This window comes from Prenolepis imparis, unplaced genomic scaffold, assembly GCF_030444845.1.
Source record: "Prenolepis imparis isolate NDT839.2.m4 unplaced genomic scaffold, iyPreImpa1.0 SCAF_12, whole genome shotgun sequence".
NCBI lineage: Eukaryota > Metazoa > Arthropoda > Insecta > Hymenoptera > Formicidae > Prenolepis > Prenolepis imparis.
This window is the reverse complement of record NW_028141170.1, coordinates 12,080,004-12,101,463: the sequence shown is the minus strand read 5'-3', so window position 1 is coordinate 12,101,463 and position 21,460 is coordinate 12,080,004. Positions and strand designations below refer to the sequence as shown.

The 21,460-nt window shown below is 32.5% G+C and overlaps 1 protein-coding gene and 1 long non-coding RNA gene across 5 annotated transcripts; one reads left to right on the top strand and one right to left on the bottom strand.

Annotated features, from left to right (window-relative positions):
* The first annotated feature begins 5,225 nt into the window (after positions 1 to 5,225).
* LOC145943537 (uncharacterized) lies at positions 5,226 to 6,348 on the top strand. Its single transcript, XR_014426533.1, has 3 exons — positions 5,226 to 5,849; positions 5,954 to 6,130; positions 6,226 to 6,348. It is a non-coding gene; the product is annotated as an uncharacterized LOC145943537 (long non-coding RNA).
* Positions 6,349 to 6,468: 120 nt separating this feature from the next.
* On the bottom strand, positions 6,469 to 20,427 carry LOC145943536 (rifampicin phosphotransferase-like). Of its 4 annotated transcripts, XM_083051118.1 has the most exons (20): positions 20,301 to 20,427; positions 19,917 to 20,097; positions 19,592 to 19,746; positions 19,371 to 19,509; positions 19,116 to 19,296; positions 18,925 to 19,035; positions 18,612 to 18,836; positions 18,206 to 18,330; positions 12,797 to 12,925; positions 12,455 to 12,675; positions 12,219 to 12,364; positions 11,879 to 12,148; positions 11,621 to 11,771; positions 10,846 to 11,382; positions 10,456 to 10,758; positions 9,918 to 10,307; positions 7,646 to 7,971; positions 7,494 to 7,578; positions 7,010 to 7,310; positions 6,469 to 6,866 (listed from the first exon to the last, which is right to left on the bottom strand). In XM_083051118.1, exons 2-20 carry the CDS (start codon positions 20,023 to 20,025, stop codon positions 6,814 to 6,816), a joined length of 3,957 nt encoding a protein of 1,318 aa, XP_082907244.1. In that variant the 5' UTR covers positions 20,026 to 20,097; positions 20,301 to 20,427; the 3' UTR covers positions 6,469 to 6,813. The 4 variants fall into 4 exon arrangements, with proteins under 4 accessions (XP_082907244.1, XP_082907247.1, XP_082907245.1 ...); XM_083051119.1 differs by lacking the exon at positions 6,469 to 6,866 and having other exon boundaries at positions 7,110 to 7,310; positions 7,486 to 7,578; XM_083051120.1 differs by lacking the exons at positions 6,469 to 6,866; positions 7,494 to 7,578 and having other exon boundaries at positions 7,110 to 7,310.
* Between the last annotated feature and the right edge of the window lie 1,033 nt (positions 20,428 to 21,460).

Below are 21,460 nucleotides of genomic sequence, written 5' to 3'. Positions count from 1 at the left end.
GTGTGTGTGTGCGTGTGTGCGTGTGTGTGCGCGTGCGTGCGTGCGTGCGTGTGTGTGTGCTTTTTTAGTAAAACTTTTATTTCTCTTTTTCTACCATTTTCTTATCCTTTCCCTTACATTAAAATAACCAGAAAAAAAATAATCAGAAAAGTTTTACTAAAGAAGCACACACACCCATACACACATACACACATAACACACAAAGTCTGCCCTTTTTAAGGCCACTTGATGTACAAATTCGACTGAACAACCTCCGCGGTGTACATTGGACAATACGAATCCCGATGATATGTCAACTTTGAAGCTTCATATCTTGGGAACGGCTTGCGTAAGAGACATCAATAGGTAGTGTTTTGAAAACGTCTCGACAAGGACTATAAGAACATGCAATAGAAAAGTAGGGGGTTCCATTTAAGAAAACATCGATGACCTTGACCTGACCTTCAATAGGTCACTCAAGGTCAAGTCCATATTTTCATCATCTGTCCCCCTTCCGAGTTACGTGCTCCTTTCATTTCGGACTTAAACAATTTTTTTTGTGAATTGCGTCAATTAAAGTGTTGTTTGGGAATTAAAGGAATAAGCTCAAAAATCGAAACTATATCAGTTTGAAAGCTCATAAATAGCTCCTAATTCAAAGAATAATTCAATATTTTTATTTTTAAGTAGTGGGGGGGCTGAGTCGACGTCGACTCAGCCCCCCCACAAAAAATATTAAATTCCTACTCAAAGCGACGAGCTCTAAATTTTTAATTTGCGGGATATGAAAGCTCATAAATAGCTCATTATTTTGCCCTATTGGTTTTTTATATTTCAAAAGTGGGGGAGCCAGCTCGACAGGGGTCAATTTCAGCCCAAATTTTGTCGCTGCGCTTGAAACCACTTGAGAATTCTTCTTCCTTTTCTCTATATATTTCAATTAATAAAAACACCGCTTTATCCGGCCATACGAATGTTTTTGACGTATCTAAAAATTAAAAAGTAAATTTTAAAAATCAATATTATAAGTATATTATATGTATATATATATATATATATATATATATATATATATATTATATTTAAACTTGCGTAAACATACTTTTATACAAAAATAAAGAATTGATTTTAGACATTAGTTACACAAAAATAAAGTGTGCATCTTACCAGCGTTTTTATCAACAGCATTTGCATTGTCATTTGCATTTGTTAAATTTTCTATTTCTACCGGCTCAATATTGTCATCTACTTGTTCCTTTTCCACAAGGTACGACAGAAATGCTGAGTCTATAAAAAACACAATGATTGAAAGTAACGTCTAACCTATCATTAAAGAAACTTACCTTTTTAAAAAAAGGTAAAAAAAGGGCGCCAAGTCCACACGCCATGTGAAAAAGTGTTATACAAAAAACAGTGTTTTTAAATTATTGTAAAAAAACTTAATATTTCTAAAAAAAATAATGATATCAAAAAATTGCGCCAAATAAATAAAAATTTATGTTTTATAAAAAATTTATTTGTTTTATTATTTTAAATATTTAAAAAAAGTTACTCAGCCAAATATAAATGTGTATTTTGCAGATTATTATCTGATCTGATATAAAATTTATCACAGAATCATCTTTGTATTTTTAAGAATGATGCATCTGCATAGTCAAAACGATTTAGACTCGATATTGAAACAATTAAAATGACGAACAAAAACTTGGCGTGCCCGGGTCGGGGCATTAAAAATTAAATATTTTAAAATGAAATTTGACATGCAATCTTCAAGTATCTGCATATAAATAAAATATATATATAAAATTAATCACAAATACATAATCTTAGCATAATATAGCATAAAATGTAAAATATCAACAAATTAATTAAAATTCTAGAATTTAATGTAAGAATTCATATTTCAAGCTTAACAAATAAGGTTTGAAATATAAAATTATAAGAGACGAGTAGCGCAATTACATCGTTCAATGTGGAATATTTTTAAAAAATTTAAGAAATCTTACTTTAATTATATTACTTTACAAATTATTACTTTAAAAAACAAATTTTATAAATTAATTTTTAAGCAATCTTATTACGAAATTTATGTCATTTTAGTGCCCCGACCCGGGCATGCCAAGTTTTTGTTCGTCATTTTAATTGTTTCAATATCGAGTCTAAATCGTTTTGACTGTGCAGATGCATCATTCTTAAAAATACAAAGATGATTCTGTGATAAATTTTATATCAGATCAGATAATAATCTGCAAAATACACATTTATATTTGGCTGAGTAACTTTTTTTAAATATTTAAAATAATAAAACAAATAAATTTTTTATAAAACATAAATTTTTATTTATTTGGCGCAATTTTTTGATAGCATTATTTTTTTTAGAAATATTAAGTTTTTTTACAATAATTTAAAAACATTGTTTTTTGTATAACACTTTTTCACATGGCGTGTGGACTTGGCGCCCTTTTTTTACCTTTTTTTAAAAAGGTAAGTTTTTTTAATGATATCATTCATTTTTGTAGTTTATATTTATTTATACATTTTTAAACAAAGAAGCAAAGATATGAGTTATTATCAAATTCGTATGATTTTTTCTTTACGTTTTTTATTTTACTAGACCAAAACAAGCACGCGTTAAGCGCTTACAATTTTACATTCAAAAGAGTTATATTTTCAAAAAAATAATATAAAGTTTGTTGATAGAAATCAGTTGATAACTGTCAAAAAAATTAACCGAGTTTAAAGTATTATAACATGTATATTATTTAAAATATATTATTTTAATTTTTATAACACATTATTTTAAAACTTAATTAGGAATTAACGATTTAATCAACTGATTTCTGTCAAAAATATTAATAAAACGTTAATTTGCTAATTAAATTATAAAATAATAATACGTTAAAAATATAAAAATAGTTCTATGTTGTATATAATATGTCATAACATCTTATCTTCGATTATAATAATTTTTGACAGAAATTAAGAAGGAAAATATTCTAAGACTTATAGTTTTTTACATTTTAGAATTTCAATTTTGAAAGTTATTCGCGAAAATTAAAAAACTTGCATGTATATATAGTTGTGCTCAATTCTACAATATTTGTTTATTTCAAAAAGAGCGTTAAAAATATTTCTAGCAAATAATTCAATTGTACATGCGAATACCCTTTCGCATACCCCTATTAAGTTAGCCCCCCCACCAACGCAAAATTAATTTTTATCTTAATTAAAATTAAGTGCTAATTAAATGCTAATTAGGTGCCGAAGTCCGAAATTAGGTGCTCGAACCGTTTGGCAGAAAATTAAATTTATATTGGGGGGGGCTGACTTAACATTAAGCTGGACCCCCATATAAAAAAATATATAAATAAAATAATTTAAAAAAGGACTAGTACATAATAATTAGGTGCTAATTAAGTGCTCTCAGAATCCGTTAAGAAATTTCCAAAAATAAATTCTTTTCTACCACTTTACTCTTGTACGGCGGTCGCCGCGACCGAAATTAAAGAAATTCTGCTAAACGGACCGAGCACCTAATTCGGCGTTTAGATATCTTCAAATAATATTAATTAAGGAATATTTTCACGCCAATAACTTTTCGGTACCTAATTTTTTAATGCCACTTTACTCTTGTACGGAGGTCGCCGCGAGTGACGTTAAAGTTCGAAAATTCTGCCAAACAAAACGAGCACCTAATTCGGCGTTTAGATATCTTCAAATAATATTAATTAAGGAATATTTTCACGCCAATAACTTTCCGGTACCTAATTTTTTAATGCCACTTTAATCTTGTACGGAGGTCGCCGCGAGTGACGTTAAAGTTCGAAAATTCTGCCAAACGAAACGAGCACCTAATTCGGCGTTTAGATATCTTCGAATAATATTAATTAAGGAATATTTTCACGCCAATAACTTTCCGGTACCTAATTTTTTAATGCCACTTTACTCTAGTACGGCGGTCGCCGCGACCGACGTTAAAGTTCGAAAATTCTGCCAAACGGAACGAGCACTTAATTCAACGTTTAGATATCTTCAAATAATATTAATTAAGGAATATTTTCACGCCAATAACTTTCCGGTACCTAATTTTTTAATGCCATTTTACTCTTGTACGGAGGTCGCCGCGTACGATTGGCAGTTTGTATATACAAAATAAGACCAGAACGAACTTGGAATTGAATAAAGGAATATAAGTGAATGTTTAGATATCAATTTGGAAGCCTAAGTAAAACAATAGCTTGTCTAAAATTTTCGTGCATATGTGTGTGTGCACACATATGCACGAAAATTTTAGACAAGCTATTCTATTTTGTAGAATTTCAAAAAATTTTTTTTGTTTTAAAGGGTAAAGTCTCTACTTTAAGGAACTTTCGTTCGATTTTGATTTTATCCTCTCCCCCTCCCATCGTTCCTTCAAAAGTAAAGACGTGTTTTTTTTTCAAAAAATTGCATAGTTTGACGAACTCTACGGGGTATAATAAATTTTTTTTCGCAAATATCATCATAACTAGTGTGTGTGTGTGTGTGTGTGTGTGTGTGTGTGTGTGTGTGTGTGTGTGTGTGTGTGTGTGTGTGTGTGTGTGTGTGTGTGTGTGTTGGGCAGGGATATATGTTTGTATTTAAAATTGTGTATTTCTGCCTTGTCTTCGGATGACCTCTTGTGGGACATGATGGGAAGAAGACTGCGTGATTTTGAGAGACCGTCAACCAATTTCCAGCAATTGGAAGCAGCCCTACATCGAATATGGTTTGAAATTCCGCAAACCACAATTAAAGCCTGCATTAATATGCGTGAGCGTCTGCAAGAAGTCCTCCGAAGACGAAACAGAAATACACAATTTTAAATATACGAACATATATCCCTGCCCCAACACACATACACACGATGAGCAAAATCCGACCAGCAACCTCCCCGTGGTACCCATCGGGTAATGCTAATGTTGGCGGTAATTGAATGCACAAAAATGCATAGGTAACTTTGATGCGCCGTAACTTTGCGAAAAAAATCGTACGGTTTTCAATTTGTTTTCAAATTTGTAGAGAAAAGTCCATATTTTACGATAGTTACGATGATATTTGCGAAAAAAATGTATTACACCCCGTAGAGGTCAAACTATGCAATTTTTTGGGGAAAAAAACACGTCCTTACTTTTAAAGGAATGGAGAAAGGAGGAAAGGATAAAATCAAAATCGAACAAAAATTCTTTAAAGTAGAGACTGTAGTCTTTAAAACAAAAAAAATTTTTTGAAATACGACAATTTTTCGCAGAGATATGCTTATTTGAATTTATGCAAAATTTTGATATTAATTAAGTGTTGCGATAATTTTTTTGACTAGTGTATATAATATTTCGGACATTAATCTTTTGTCCAAATTAATTTCTTCATCCAAAATCTCAACGCCCTCCCAGTTAAATTCGTGATTTGACAATCTGTGATCTGTGCTCACAGATTGTTGTGAGGTGTTTTTATTGATATGGCCACGGTGTTCTGCGATGCGTGTTTTTAATAATCTGCTTGTTTGGCCTACATACAACGCGTCGCAATCCTTACAAAATATTTTATAAATCACTTGTGGAGACTTTGATAAAAGTTCGGAGTTTATTCAGGCCCGAATAGGACATTATTATGTTCTTATCTTGGACTATATGCTTGAATCGTTCTGATATTCCCGGGACATACGGAATGTTAAAATATTTTGGACGCTCTGTGGCATCATCAGCCGAAACCCCGGGCTCTCTCTCCATATTATGGAACAATGATTTAATCTCTTATAAAGAACTTGGAAAATGAACTTTGATACAGAGCCAACCCATCTAAAACCATATGCCCAAGAAATATTGGCGAACTTGATCGCAGTACACGCGGAGGTAATACATTGTCATGTATTGTCAAATTCGGCTTGTGTGTGTATGCTAAATACACCCAATTATATACATGTATATAATTTTTAACGTCTTTGTCTTTCTCGCAGGTGCGCCGAATCACACCAGCTCTATTACAGCGAATTCTATCCCACATAATCGAGACTGAAACTCGCACGACTCATGTCGTGCGTTACGCAATTTCGTCCGGCCGGAATTATCCAAGCTCGGACAGACATAATACTCTTGAGGAATGCTCTACAAGCTTACAGCACGGCTAGAGCAAAGTATAAATTAGATATAAAAATAATCTAGAATTACTTTATTTTCAAAAATTATGCGTTGAATCTATATTCTGAATGAAATGTTTTCTCGCAAGCAGAAGTTTCTTCGAGGAAGCTTTACCCCGACGCGATACCCCAGCCCGTAAACAAGGAAGACCGTATGCGAATAGATGCTCTTCTATCGAAGGTTACAACGTGCATGCGACTGCAATTGTCGTGTCTTATCAATGAGGGGGGGGGGGGGGGAACGGAAAATATTAGCTACTTGACGGCGGATTCTGAGCGTGTTACTACTGTATAATTCATAACTACTAGAATACCGCCCAACAATGCGTTGTAAGTAATATAATTGATTAATTTATTAAATATTTCATCGCTACATTTAAATATGCATATTGTATATGGCCCATCATCATACAGTAGAGGTAAAACGTAAAATTTACGATTTACTTGCATTTATTGCGTCCATTGTATAATAAGTTTTCATCTACGATATACTTCATTTTTCGTTTTTATATGTTCTTTTATAGAAAGATCATTCTCTCTCTTTCTCTCTTTTCCTTTCGAGAGAATATTTGTATGTGTGTCAAGTGCAATGAAACTTTGTACCTTTTTTCTCTTGAGGTATATTGGCATAATCTCAGTATAACAATATGAAAATCTATTTCTATTTTATTATTGCTCGCTTAGGCTTTCTTAATTAATTTTAACACACCTCCAGCTAATAATACAGTGTCACCTAAATAAAGGAATGTCGTATTAATTGAAGTTCATAAATAAAAAAACAATTATGAGTGATAATAATAAAAATAATAATATTTTAAGATTATGTATAGATTGTCTTATATCATGACATGTAGGAACACACACACACACATGTACCTGTCTGAAAAAATTGAGTTGCGCTTTTAGCGCCAACAATACAAGGAAGACCATATTCTCTCGCCACGACGGCGCCATGACTTATAAGACCGCCCAATTCTGTCACGATTCCACCTAATAATGAAAAGTACGGACTCCAACCAATGTCGGTGCAGTGTGTGATCAAAATATCTCCATGTTGTATATTTTTTGCCTCGGACAGATCGGTTATCACGCACGCTCTGCCTAGCACGGAACCATCACAAATTAAAGTACCTTTAATTTCTGTACATCCTTCGTAAAGTGAGGTGTCGAGTGTCTTCTGCAATGAGACATACATATTATAATCTCAGGAATACTAATAATAGAGATATATACGAAGAAATTAATGGAAAATTATTGTGTGTGTGTGTGTGTGTGTGTGTGTGTGTGTGTGTGTGTGTGTGTGTGTGCGTGTGTGTGTGTGCGTGTGTATGTGAATGTGATTTGACTTTTACATTACAACCTGTACTGGTATAGGCAGGCCGATGCAAAATTCTGGATATTCAAACTTTGCTACTTGCTGATAAATCTTTTTTCTACGTAATGCTCTGAAAGATTTCAAATTAGCAATATACAATGAGTATAATAATAAATAATCGATCAATTTAGACTCACTTTCGTACGAGTAACGAATTGTTATTGTTCAAGAGTTGTCCAATCTCTTGGTGTGTCAAGAAAAATATAAGGTTTTCATCAGGTATGCAACTTTCCGCAACCATCAAGGCTCCGAGATGTTTGTAAGCTAATCTCAATATATGTATAGCAGATACCCATATATTTTTCGTCATTTCTCTGCGTTTGACAGCTTTTCGACAAAGGGGTATTACTTGTTGCAAACTCTTTTTGATAGACTCTGACACGGGTGTCTTCAAAGACGCGATAGTTTCCTCTACATTAAGTGTTTTGCTCGTATAATTCTTTTCGAGGGACAGTGCCTGTGTCTGAAAACACACAGTGTATGAAATATAAATGTAATATATTAGTATGTATATAATATACATATAATATACAGGGCGTCCGGTAATTCGCACGTTACCCATCAGATGCAGGTAGAGCAGGTTAAATGTAGTAGAAAAGTCCTTTACCATATAAATTGAGTATTACATAGGCTATAGGAGCACGTACGCGGATTTCGGTGCGTTGGTTCCAACGAAAATTAAGTTTTCGTTGGAATCAAATAATTGTGCACGGGGCACGAATATTGCTTGGTACACTGCCAAGACTTTTTTCGGAATAATCTCTACTAGAGATTTTTAATTCCGATTATCCCCTCTGACCCCCCTACAGAAATATAGGGGAAAAAAATATTGATCCGAAAGTCGCTGAATCGGGAATCGAACCCGAGTCTTTCGCTTGCCGGGCGACTGCTCTTACCTCTAAGCTATTCAGACCCTTCGAAACAATACTTCTCTCCTTCGCCTTTGAATAACTATTTGTGAACGCCTTTTTTCAGCCGGCGTAAACTAAACATTAAGAATTTTAGGAGTAGTGGAAATGATCGACCAAAACTAGCAAATAATAAATTTATTTAAATTTCACGACGTTTCGACCATATGATTGTGGTCCTTTTCAAGTGAAACACTGAAACAAAATTTTTTACATATCGTCGGTGGCACAGAACACTTTTAGTATAACCAATGCCCAATTTAACGAAGAGACATCTTAGTACACGGTTTAAAGAACATTGTAATAATATAAAATTGCATCATACTTCACATTCTGTTATAAGTAAACATCGGTCTGAGCATAAACATGATTTCGATTGGAACAAATATTTAATGTTTTACATATTGAAAAACATGTAAGGAAGAGAGAGATAGCCGAAATGTTTTACATTAAAAAACTTGATAATAACATTAACTCACATAAGGATACAGAGAGTTTAAATGATGTCTATAACAAAATAATTAAGGTCGTGTAAATAAGCTTACTTGAAATCTATTATTCTGTGACGATCCTTCGGGAGGATATGTTGTCTGCTGTCTCGCACTTTCAATTTATTTGACTTTTTAAATAAAAAATGCTGTACAATGACAATCGTGTATAATTGAGATGTAATTGTAATTAATTTTATTTGTAAGTATGGGTATCTCTTGTTAAATTGGGCATTGGTTATACTAAAAGTGTTCTGTGTCACCGACGATATGTAAAAAATTTTGTTTCAGTGTTTCACTTGAAAAGGACCACAATCATATGGTCGAAACGTCGTGAAATTTAAATAGATTTATTATTTGCTAGTTTTGGTCGATCATTTCCACTACTCCTATTTTTCTGACTAGCGATCGTTAATAATAATTAAGATTTATTAAGAATTTTTTAAAGAATTTTTAAAGGTTCCTTCTATATTAAATATATATATATATAGCCTATGTAATACTCAATTTATATTTAATATAGAAGGAGCCTTTAAAAATTCTTAATGTCATCTACCATTTTGCAATATTCGCAATAATTATTGAGAAATTAATTAAAAAAGATCGGCCAATTCGCGCGCCTACAAGCACGTAGCGAGAAGAGACAATCCACTCGGGGCTCCAGCATTATCCGCTGCTCATACATGCTATTGTCTTTTGAAGATCGCTCCTCCCCGCGCATAACATTAGACTGTTTCTTTTCGCCGCATACTTAGTAACCATGTAAGAGTGGGCTGTTTCTTCTCGCCGCGCGCTTGTAGGGCGCGCGAATTGGCCGATCTTTTTTTAATTAATTTCTCATAAATTATTAGGAAAATCGCAAAATAGTAGAGGACTTTTCTACTAAGTTTAACCTACTCTACCTGCATCTGACGGGTGGGGCGCGAATTACCGGACATCCTGTATATGCAAACTTTACTGAAATATTTCTTAATTATTTCTCGATAAGATATTTCTGATAAAATATTTCATACCTGAATCGTGCTAATAATACTATCAGATTTAAGTATCCAAGGTTCCGCGAACAAATCTAATTCATGAACGCATCTGTGACCGTGCATGTCAAAGAAGGTACGCAGTTTTTCCGCGGCTGGAGGACAATTTGATTTCAACCAATCTATAGCTTTCGCGGGTTCAACTTTACTAAACTCTTCAGCTTTGCCGTTTTTTCTGATGCACGCTGCTATTTTGTCCAGGGCTCTTGGCACTTCGCTGCTAATAACATTGGTACATGAACTCAGCAGAACAGCGATATCCGCAAGATGATCGGATGTAAAATTATTGCCACCCTTTGTTAAAAGCGACATCGCCCTTATCTGATAATAGACGTTTATCATGGATATTGTCTGGTGGCACTTTGTTATCTGAAATATGTAAATGTTTTATAATACCGTATAATACTGTAATGCGGGTTAACAAAGTATATTAAACTTGACATTTTTCCTGAAATTTAGATAAAGACATTTATTATTTTATTTTATTATTTTTTTTGGATTTGATGCAAAAACTTACTAGAGAGATCTCTTTATACTTCTTGCTTATAACACTGTACAGACTACGAGGTGTATCGAATTCCGTAGCGTTCAAAACAAATTTGTTTGATATATCGATCGCTTCTTTTATTATCGCGTCACTCTTAAACGTTGTTTTCAACGTATCGTACATCAAATACATTTTCCGCCATCTGCTTACGATACCGTATTTTTCTACCGCAAGGCGGTGGATTTCGGGCGTCGTTACTACGCGTCCGCATATGGCTAGGTCTGCCATTTTATTCGCCATCGTTATCTCTTTGTCAACATCTTGCAAAAAAAGCTTTAAAAAGAAAGAAAGAAAGAAAAGAAAATTATTATCAATCACATCAGTTTACTCGTCTTATAAATAACAGATGCAAATACTTACATTGAAATGATTCATCGCGCATCTCATCCCGATCATATGAAGAAGCGTGCAATTAGATTTGTTTTTAGTGTCAACCATCAAGTTTATTATTTTTATAATGGTAGAGTTTGACAAAGGACTAACGGGATGCGGAAGCACTTCCTCGACGTTGGCGAAAGTTATAAGATCGACATCAGAAGGAACCTCCGAGTCTAATTCATGCATCAGCTCGAAATCTGTCCATGCGTTAATGGTAGTGATGGGCCGTGCTTGCAAAAGAAAAATCTGCTCGCTGACAACCGCCCATTCCACATCTCGAGCGGATCCAAAAAGCAATTCCAAATACATTCCTACTTTAGCTAATCGCAAAGCGATCGCGTCGGATATCGAAATCTTTCTAGTTTCCTCTTCACTCAGAGTGCATCCAGTCACAATATCATCCTTCAGTGTTATCTTCTGTTCCTTATTCCCAATCACCGAAGCGTCTATAGATAGAGTATTGTTCAACTTTCTACGAATCGTTAGAGTATCAGGCTCGACTGTCCCTGACACTACCGTCTATAAGAAATATTAGGCCATTTTATTTCATGTTATTTACATGCGAGAAATTAATTCAATTCATAAATCCAAAGTACTCGACACAATACATGTATACATTTCATTCGATTTAGCAGTTTGCTTCAGTCGATAAATATTCAAATGCTTTTGCGATGTGAATGATAGTATGTATACGCATACATAGCATGTATATGAAGTAGTATGTCTAAATTATATCTTTGTTAACAATTAGACATACCTCTCCCAAGCCGTAATTGGACGTGATAATAATACTAGATGGATCACCGGTTGTAGGATGTCTAGTAAACATAACGCCAGCCGTTTCCGCATTTATCATTCTCTGAATGCAAACGCCCATAGATACTTTTATGGGTAATCCATTTTGCCGTCTATATGTACAATTGCCATCTTCATGAACAAATCTGCTTTTCTTTTCCCTTCCCTCCTCCCACCCCCATTTCTCTCTTTTTCTGGGCAAGATAAAAAAAATAATTACCTGTACTCGACGCTTTGATACGAGAATAGGCTTGCCCAGCATTTAGCAACGCATCTGATAACGTCATTCGCGTTCTTCACACCTAAATACGTCGAGTTTTGACCAGCGGCTGAAGTTTCTTCGCTGTCCTCTCCAACAGCGCTCGATCTCACGGCATACAGATTGCGAACATGTTTTTTATTTACAGACAATTCTAATCTCTCCAAACCTTCCAATATCGCTTGTTTAATTTGTTCCTCGATAGAAGTAGTTTCAATAATGGATACTGTCCTGAGAAACCAAAGATTAATTTAATTACAACCGCAATACACTTTCAAAAAGCAAAAACATTAGACGATACTTTTGACAATAAGTTTTAAGATCCTCCTTCTTTTCGCCACGACTGATGTCTATTATATTATCGATCGAATCTTGCAATTGTTTGCAATACTGCAATTGCCGCTCCAGAGCGAAACTCGTTACACAGAAGCCTTCAGGTACTATAAACTATAAAAGAAAATTAAAAAATTCACATTTTTATTATAATAAATTTTCTGCATCTCTTGTCAGATGCATCATATACATATAAATATATACATCATCGGTAATAATAGATGTCAGAACTGCAAGAGAATATGCCTTTCCTCCGACAATGTTCTCATTTTGACATTGTTTATCAGCGAAATGTAGAATGTATCTGTTCTTTTGTGCAAATGTGTCAGGTCGTGTCAAATATTGAACTCTGATGTCAGGACTGTCAAGGCTCTTGATTTGCTTCGATCCGGTATATGGACAGCACACAATCATCAGTCCAACACCTACGCATTTGTATGGTTTCTTTAAAAATACATATATAGATTTAAGACAGTTCTTTCGAAAAGTGCAAGTCTCTCAATTTGGCACAATTGCAGCACTTTTGAATCATTTACGTCGACATACCTTCGCTGCTGTTTAAATGTACACGCAGGTTACGAGTTGTACATGCCCAAAAACAAGACTGGCCATTGTAACAGGTAATCGCATCGCCCACTGTGTAATTGATAATGATGTTGTAATTTTTTCCAGCCGCTAAAATAGTCGCGTAAATATTAATAATGTTATATCACAAAGTATAAAAAATATATATAATTATATATAAATATATTTTTTGTAAGATACTAAAACAACACAAGCGCGCGCTACGCGCGCGCCATTCCTCGATTTTATATAAAAAAGATTGATATTTTTATATAACGTTTGTTTAAACTCGATTAATATTTTTTGACAGAAATCAACTGATTAAAATGTTAATTTGCTAATTAAATTTTAAAATAAAAATATGTTACAAAAAATAAAATAATAATATTTCACAGAGAGAATTTTCTCTTAGAATTTACCCTGAAAATCATGGTAATCGTGGGACAATATGGTATGAAAAGAATTTTAAAAATATTTTACCATACTTTTAGTAAATTTTACTATACTTTTACTATACTTTTAGTAAAATTAATCAAACATATTTTATATTTTGTGATAAATATTATTATTTTTTATTCTGATAAATATTAATCAGAAAAATTCTCATAAAATTCTTTCCATACCATATTGTCCCACGATTACCATGATTTTCAGGGTAAATTTTAAAAGAAAATTTTCTTTGTTTATAAATAATATGTTATAATGCTTTAAATTTAAATAATATTTTTTGACTTTGAATAATATTTAAATAATAGTTTTAATTCTTAAAGGTCTCTTCAAGACCTACAAAATGAGCCATCGAAAAGTTCTACGACTTACCTAGGCCTTAATTTTTTAATTCAAAGTTTAAACATTTTTTGCGAAAATTAAGGCCTGTGTAAGTCGTACAACATTTTCTGAGGGCTTATTTTGCAGGTCTTGAAGAGACCTTTAAAACGCGCCCAAAGAAAATGTTCTACGACTTACACAGGCCTTAATTTTCGCAAAAAAACGTTTAAACTTTGATTGCAAAAATTAAGGCCTAGAACATTTTCTGTAGGCGCGTTTTGAAGGTCTTTTCAACATCTACAAAACGAGCCGACAGAAAATGTTCTAGGTTTTATAGAGGTCTTAATCTTTTCAAGTTTAAACGTTTATCGGGAAAATTCAGCATACTATAGGTCCTAGAGCAAGATCCTTTAATATTTTTTTCTTTATTAATATTTACAGAAACTAGCTTATTGAAGCGTTAATTTGCTAATTAAATTTTAAAGTAATAATATGTAAAAAATATTAAAATAATGATATGTTCAACATAATGTTATTGTATTTTATCCGCGATTAATACTTTTTGACAGAAATCAGCTGATATTTGTCAAAAATATTATTCGAATTTAAAGTATTGTAACATATTATTTTAAATGTATTATATAATTTTAATTTTTATAACATATTAATTTAAAATTTAATTATCAAATTAACGCTTTAATCAGCTGATTTCTGTCAAAAAGTATTAATAAAACGTTAATTTAATAATTAAGTTTTAGTATAATAATTATGTTTCTTTAATTCTTATTCGATTAAATAAATATATATTTTGCGAAAAATGCGTTTCGAGATCTATCATCTCAGTATATGTTATTACAAATTAATTGTGAAAACTAATTAATAATTTTATTAGTTTTCTGATATCGATCGCGATTGTGTGTAGACAACGATCTTTTTATGAATTATGCGTAACTATATACATATATCGCGGTAATAGATCTCGAAACGCATTTCTACTGCGCATTCGCAATTCGAATTATATTAAGATCATCGAAAAGTGTCGGACGAAATATATTTGTGACTCTAATTAAGGAAATAATTATTGTCCTTAAAGATCGCGCTACGAAATCTTAATTATTAATTTAGATTTATGTCTCACTTCTATTCTTAATTTAATAAATATATTACTTCTTAATTAAATGAATATATTAAAAAATATTAAAATAGCGAGCTAATTAAATTTTAAAATAATATGTTATAAAAATTAAAATAGTAATATGTTGTGAATAATATGTTGTAATATATTATCCGCGATTAATATTTTTGTTATAGAAATCAGCTGATTAAAACGTTAATTTGCTAATTAATTTTTAAAATACAAATGTTATAACAATTAAAATAATATATTTTAAATAATGTATTATAATTTCTTAAACTCGATTAATATTTATGACAGTTATCAGCTGATTTCTGTCAAAAATATTAATCGCAGATAAGGCATTATAACATATTATTTATAACATTATTATATTAATTTTTATAACATATTTTTATTTTAAAATTTAATTAGCAAATTAATGCTTTAATCATCTGATTTCTGTCAAAAAATATTAATCAAGTTTAAACAAACTTTATATAAAAACATCATTCTTTTTTATATAAAATCGAGGAATGGTGTAGCGCGCGCTTGTGTTGTTCTAGTCTTTTTCTAAAAAAGACATGTTAAGTCGATTCTTGCAAGTATTGTTGCCTCTTTTCCGCGATGCTGATTAATTGTCTTGATACGCGTTGTACGTTATATTCGTAGCATAAAGAGGCTGTCATCGCGATAGTTAGCAGTTTGACAGTTAATCCAAAATAAAATTGAATAAAATAATAATATGTTTTAAATAATATGTTATAATATTTAAAAGTTATCAGCTGATAATTGTCAAAAATATTAATCAAGTTTAAAATACATATAATTTAAAACAAGTTAATATTTAATACGTAATACTCATATTAACAAGTTAATATAAGTTATAACATATTATTTAAAACATACATCTAGCTAATGCGGTAGATGTGTGTGGCAGCGAGCGGACAAAATGTTTAATTTAAGTTGAGAATTTATATAGCATATAAGTTTTCTCTTGTTTCTTTTTCTTTTGTAAAAGGAACCGGTTGTGTTCAATTGTATAACTCGCAGAGGATATCATTATATGTATATCGCTTATTCATATACACACATATACAGGATGTATAAAAAGTCCCGAAACTCTTATTGTTCTAAATGATGCATTACATTACAAATAATTTTGGATGGCGTTGTCAAGGTTAAAATTATCTAGAAATTTTTAAATCCTCGTGGGAGATCTTCATTTTTTATCGCTTTATATTTTTATAGCAAATCTTTATCTTTATATACACTCGTCAACAAAATTAACGCATATGTATTTTAAGTCAAAATTTCGCATAATTTCAAATTAGCATAACTCCGCTAAAAATGATCGTATTTGAAAAATTTTTTTTTCACTGTCAAGCTTGAAGTCTCTACTTTAAAAACCATTCGTCAGATTTTTAATTTATACTCCTCTCTCGTACGCCACTGCTTCAAAAATAAGGACGTGTTTTATCTCTAAAAAATTGGGTACTTCGCACTCCACGGGGTGGAATAAATTTTTTTCGCAAATCTTATCATAACTATCGTAAAATGTGGACTTTTTACTACAAATTTTAAAAAAAAGCAAAGTTCGTACGATTTTTTTTCGCGGAGTTATTACATATGAAAGTTACCTATGCATTTTTTCCATTTACCGCCAGCATTAGTATTACCCGACACGCACCACGAGATTGCTGGTTGGATTTGGCGCATAGTGTATGTGTGTATGTGTGTGTGTGTATGCGCCCACGCGTGCGTGCGTGCGTGTAAATTTGGGCTCAAATTCCTCAAACAACAATTAGAGCATGCATTAATATCCGTGAACGTATAGAAGAAGTAATCTAAAGACGAGGCGGGAACACACAATTTTGAATGAGAACATTCCTACATTTCTCTCTCCTAACCATACGCACGCACGCATACGCACACACACACAGCAGAGAGGGTTTGGAGTCATTAAATGGAAAAAATGTATGGGTAACTTTCATATGTAATAACTCCGCGAAAAAAAATCGTACGAACTTTGCTTTTTTTTTAAATTTGTAGTAAAAAGTCCACATTTTACGATAGTTATGATAAGATTTGCGAAAAAAATTTATTCCACCCCGTGGAGTGCGTCAAAGTACGCAATTTTTTAGAGACAAAACACATCCTTACTTTTGAAGCAGTGGCGTACGGGGGAGGAGTATAAATTAAAAATCTGACGAATGGTTTTTAAAGTAGAGACTTCAAGCTTGACAGTGAAAAAAAATTTTTCAAATACGATCATTTTTAGCGGAGTTATGCTTATTTGAAATTATGCGAAATTTTGACTTAAAATACATATGCGTTAATTTTGTTGATGAGTGTATATATACAGGATGTCCCAGACCACCCGTACACCCCTTTTAAAATGAAAATAAATGGCTTTTATCAAAAATCGTGAACATTTTTTAAGTAAATCGGGTATGCTCTATCAAATGGTGATATTTTCAACTTTTGATTCCGACCGGAAATACGCCATCCGGATCGGAAGTTGAATTTTTTGAGGGGAACATGGTACTTTTTTAAGGTTGACAGAGGCACTTTCAGAAAAAACGTTTGATACAAAAGTTTCTTATTTTTTTACAATTCGAATCTGTAATAAAAAGTACCATGTTCCCTTCAAAAAATTCAACTTCCGGTCCGGATGGCGTATTTCCGGTCGGAATCAAAAGTTGAAAATATCACCATTCGATAGAGCATACCCGATTTACTTAAAAAATGTTCGCGATTTTTGATAAAAGCCATTTATTTTTATTTTAAAAGGGGTGTACGGGTGGTCTGGGACACCCTGTATATATATATATATATATATATATATATTTTCTAAAAGATCATATTAACATTGCGATGTTTTAACGCGTTCACTTAAGGCTCCTGGGTGCTCACCGCGGCCATATTGGAATCGTGACGTCAGAGGCGAGAAATAACACGTTGAGATTTCTTAGATGCCATTTCGAAATAAAAACATATTTGCATAAAATAACACTTAAGATCTCTTTAATACACTACTAAAAAACGCCGAAAACTATTCTTTTCCCTTGACAGTCAATCAACAACCGTAAAGTGATCGAGATATCAGACTTTGACATGCGGAATGACTGCGCATGTGCAAAGACCAGACGGACTGGGCCTCATAATATTACATTTTACAGCTGTTGATTGATTATAAAGGGAAAAGGATAGTTTTCGGCGTTTTTTAAGAGTGTGCTAAAGCCATCTGAAGTGCTGTTTCATCGAAATATTTTTTTATTTCGAAATGGCATCTAAGAATTTGTAGCGTGTGTTTTCTCGCCTCTGGCGTCACGATTCCGACATGGTCGGCGAGGTACCAGGAGCCTTAAAATCTTACAACTTTTATATTGAACATAATTTTTTGAAAATGCTTCTTTTTCAAAATATAAAGATTTCGAGACTTTTTATATCTTCTGTATATATAATTTGACGGTATATATTATGACAAATAATATTTCAAAATGTACCTGTAAACGCAATCTTGTAGTTCATAGGAATAGCATTTTCTTTTTCAAAGTCACTCAGTTTTAAATCGGTCCAATCAATTTTAGATACCGTTCCTCTCGCATCCTCAAGATGACCAAATTGCATGCTGCAATAAATTTTATATCATTAACACTTTTTTTCGTTTTGTTATTTTAATTTGAAAATATTCATCGTTATAAAGTTTTCCCTCTGTGATAAACTCTCATATTTTAAGAGATCTGCAAAAGTATACAAAGACATTTCAATAGTACAGCACGGTAAGTTTTATGTAAAGGTATTATTTCTTTTATTAAAATCTCAATTTTTTTCTCTTTGCATAGAAGGTTTTATACTTATATATTATATAAATGATATTTTATTGCGTATTGTTATAGTAATTCATCTTACTGTGAAAAACTATATTTGGTATCGCTCATACCAAGATAGTACATCGCTCCATGTCTTGTTACACCAAAAAACGTAACGATTCGATAAAATTGATCAGATTCGTGTTTACCCCAACGTCGCTGACAGAGTCCTCGTAGATAAAGTGTAATCGTATTTGAATCTTTGAACGTTATCTGCCCGATAGTGGATCCCCATTGATCAAAACCTGTATAGTCTATTAATTTACTACAGTATCGAAAAAAAAAACGATACATGTACATATTGTTAAGATGTAATCCACATATATTAATGATGATTATTAATAAAATTTTACATTTTGTGCATCCAATCAGGATTTTTCCATGATTCACGTGCTAAAGCGTCCGCATGCAAATAAGCACTCCAATCATCTGGCCATTTTAATTGCCGAGGCTTTCCTATAAATCTGAAGAACGAAATATGCGCGATCGTCATTCTCCGTATATAATCCGTATTTGTCACATAATTTTATTTGTTTTTACTCACATGAAATTTAAACGAATATGTTCCACATTGTCATCGTTGGAAGTGTCTCCTCGACATTGATTTCGAAGAAGACCATTATAAGTAATTCTCCAACGTTGTCGTGATTCTAATGATTCAATTTTTAGACCCAATGCTGACCATTTTTTATTTGTATCTTTCGTCATAGTTTGTTCAGGATAATCTGCACAGACAAATGTGTGTCAGTATATTCTCCATTGTATTAGGTAATAATATATAATGTTAAATGGATCTCACTAGGTAGCACGTAAATTCGACCATCCGATAAGATCAATTGCAAGATTAATTCCGCTACGTGATATCCTCTGTGATTCATTTTAATGAATAATGCATTGCCTTTCTGATCAGCACCATAGAAAGATACGCTATCGCAACTCTATATGAGACAAATGATCTCAACAATTTATTTTTGATATACGATTAAAGCAATGTATTTGCGAATATTACACTCTACTCACATTTTCATCCATAATAATCTTTGGATTATCCGGGCATGGTTTCAAGATTTTGTTTATATCGAACGCGCGCATTACTTCATCATCTTCATTGTCTGTTCTGTTCCGCTTTGAGATGCACCAGAGAGCCCACTGTCGTTTTAGAACAAATTTTATATCTAAAAAAAAAGTTAATTTCTAAACATATTTAAGTATACATATATACTCTTTGTCAAATCAATTACCGCATTATCTCAAAATTAACAAAAAATTTTATCACTATCTCAACACGCGTATACACAGAAATTACACACGAATTATGTAAACTATTTTTCTGAAAATGTCTTACCTAAACAAAAATAATGCTGTCCCTTTACGCGTTTATTGAACCAAAGATAAATCCATATAGGGAGAATGATTAAAATCATAATTTGTATGGTATACACAATGCACTCCATTGTTTATTGTATAATGTCGTACGTCGCACGTCGCACAGTTTGTAATCTGGGTTTCCTTTAGGAGTTATGTACCTAATGAATATCAACATTTATAACACGAAAAGACTTATTATATATTAATGTATGTCGAAAGACTAGAACATTTTCTGGATAGAAGAAATCCAGAGCTTCCGTTTTCATCAAACATTGAACAAAATGTTTGGCACAAATTAGACAAGTTGTATCTTGCTATAAATGATTCACAGAAGATATGGAACATTATTCTCATAGCATACCTCTTTCGCGTATATAAAATATAATATCTCGTACTTAGAAGTAGCCTCTGATAACATGCGATCTCGTTAAATAAACGCTCGAACGGTAACTGCATCGTTTTACGAGGACAAATTGACTCTTTCCTACTATCTGTTACGTAATCCCCTTCTTGTCTCATCTTTTATCTTTAAACGTATTACGTCAAGGGCAAAGTACTGACGCATCGATTATTCGATAACGAGTCGAGATTGCAAGATTTGTTCTATCGATTCAATTGTAAAAAAACTGAAGTCAGCATTTTTTTTTAGATAGCAGGTGATGATATAAAGAAATTTATAAAAAATATATATTTTTCTTTTTTTTTTTTATAACAAAAACCGTGTATTATAAATGAATTTTTCACACATTGGCGATATAAATACTGTTTGTCGTCGCATATTAACATGCGACCAATGCATGAAATTACGTAATTTCTTAGGTCATGAAGAAAACGATGACGATAAACAACGGGAATCAATTTATTTTCTTATTTGTCTTGTTAACGAGATCAACAGTTTCTTCCGTAATCGTATTAGTATCCGTACGCGATTTATCCACTGGATATAATCTGCGGATAATATGTATTTTTGACCATCTTTTTTGTAAAATGTTGAAAATATTATTTAGATGCATATATCAAGGTTTACACATATGAGATTGTAATGCGCTTGGCGGATTGATCGCAAAATAGTCACGCCGAATGTCACCGACAATCCGAGTCGCAATCGCAAGTAATAACGTGGATTTTTAGTTTGAGCGGAGCTTTGGGTCTCTTCGAGAATTCATGATGAAATAATAATTTTGTCTCAGGTCGCAAAGTCGGAAAAGAAGGATACGGAAACAGATATTTTTCAATTCATATTTACCGTAAGAAATAAACTAGAACAAAAATATGTTGAGAGATTTACTTTTTGTTAAGTCTATTAAAAAGTCGACAAGTCAGACGCAAACAAACATTTACAGTTGAATACAAGTTGAACATTTTTACAAAAATTGTGCTAGCTGTTCTCGAAGAAATCCAAGCTCGCTTCGGTCAAAAAATATTGCAAGAAAATATATACATGCAGAAGCAGCCGACGCTCGAAATATTTTTCTATTTTTCTCTTTCGTTATTTTTCAACTAATCTCTGCATTCAATGAC

Bases quoted from the DNA above. Each gene is read 5' to 3' on its own strand.
- LOC145943536 (XM_083051118.1), bottom strand. From the start codon at position 20,025: ATGGAGTGCATTGTGTATACCATACAAATTATGATTTTAATCATTCTC. The intron at 11,383-11,620 runs GTATGTCTAATT...TATTTCTTATAG, and splicing joins CCAATTACGGCTTGGGAGAG to ACGGTAGTGTCAGGGACAGT. The intron at 7,972-9,917 runs GTATGAAATATT...GTGTGTTTTCAG, and splicing joins GTATTATTAGCACGATTCAG to ACACAGGCACTGTCCCTCGA.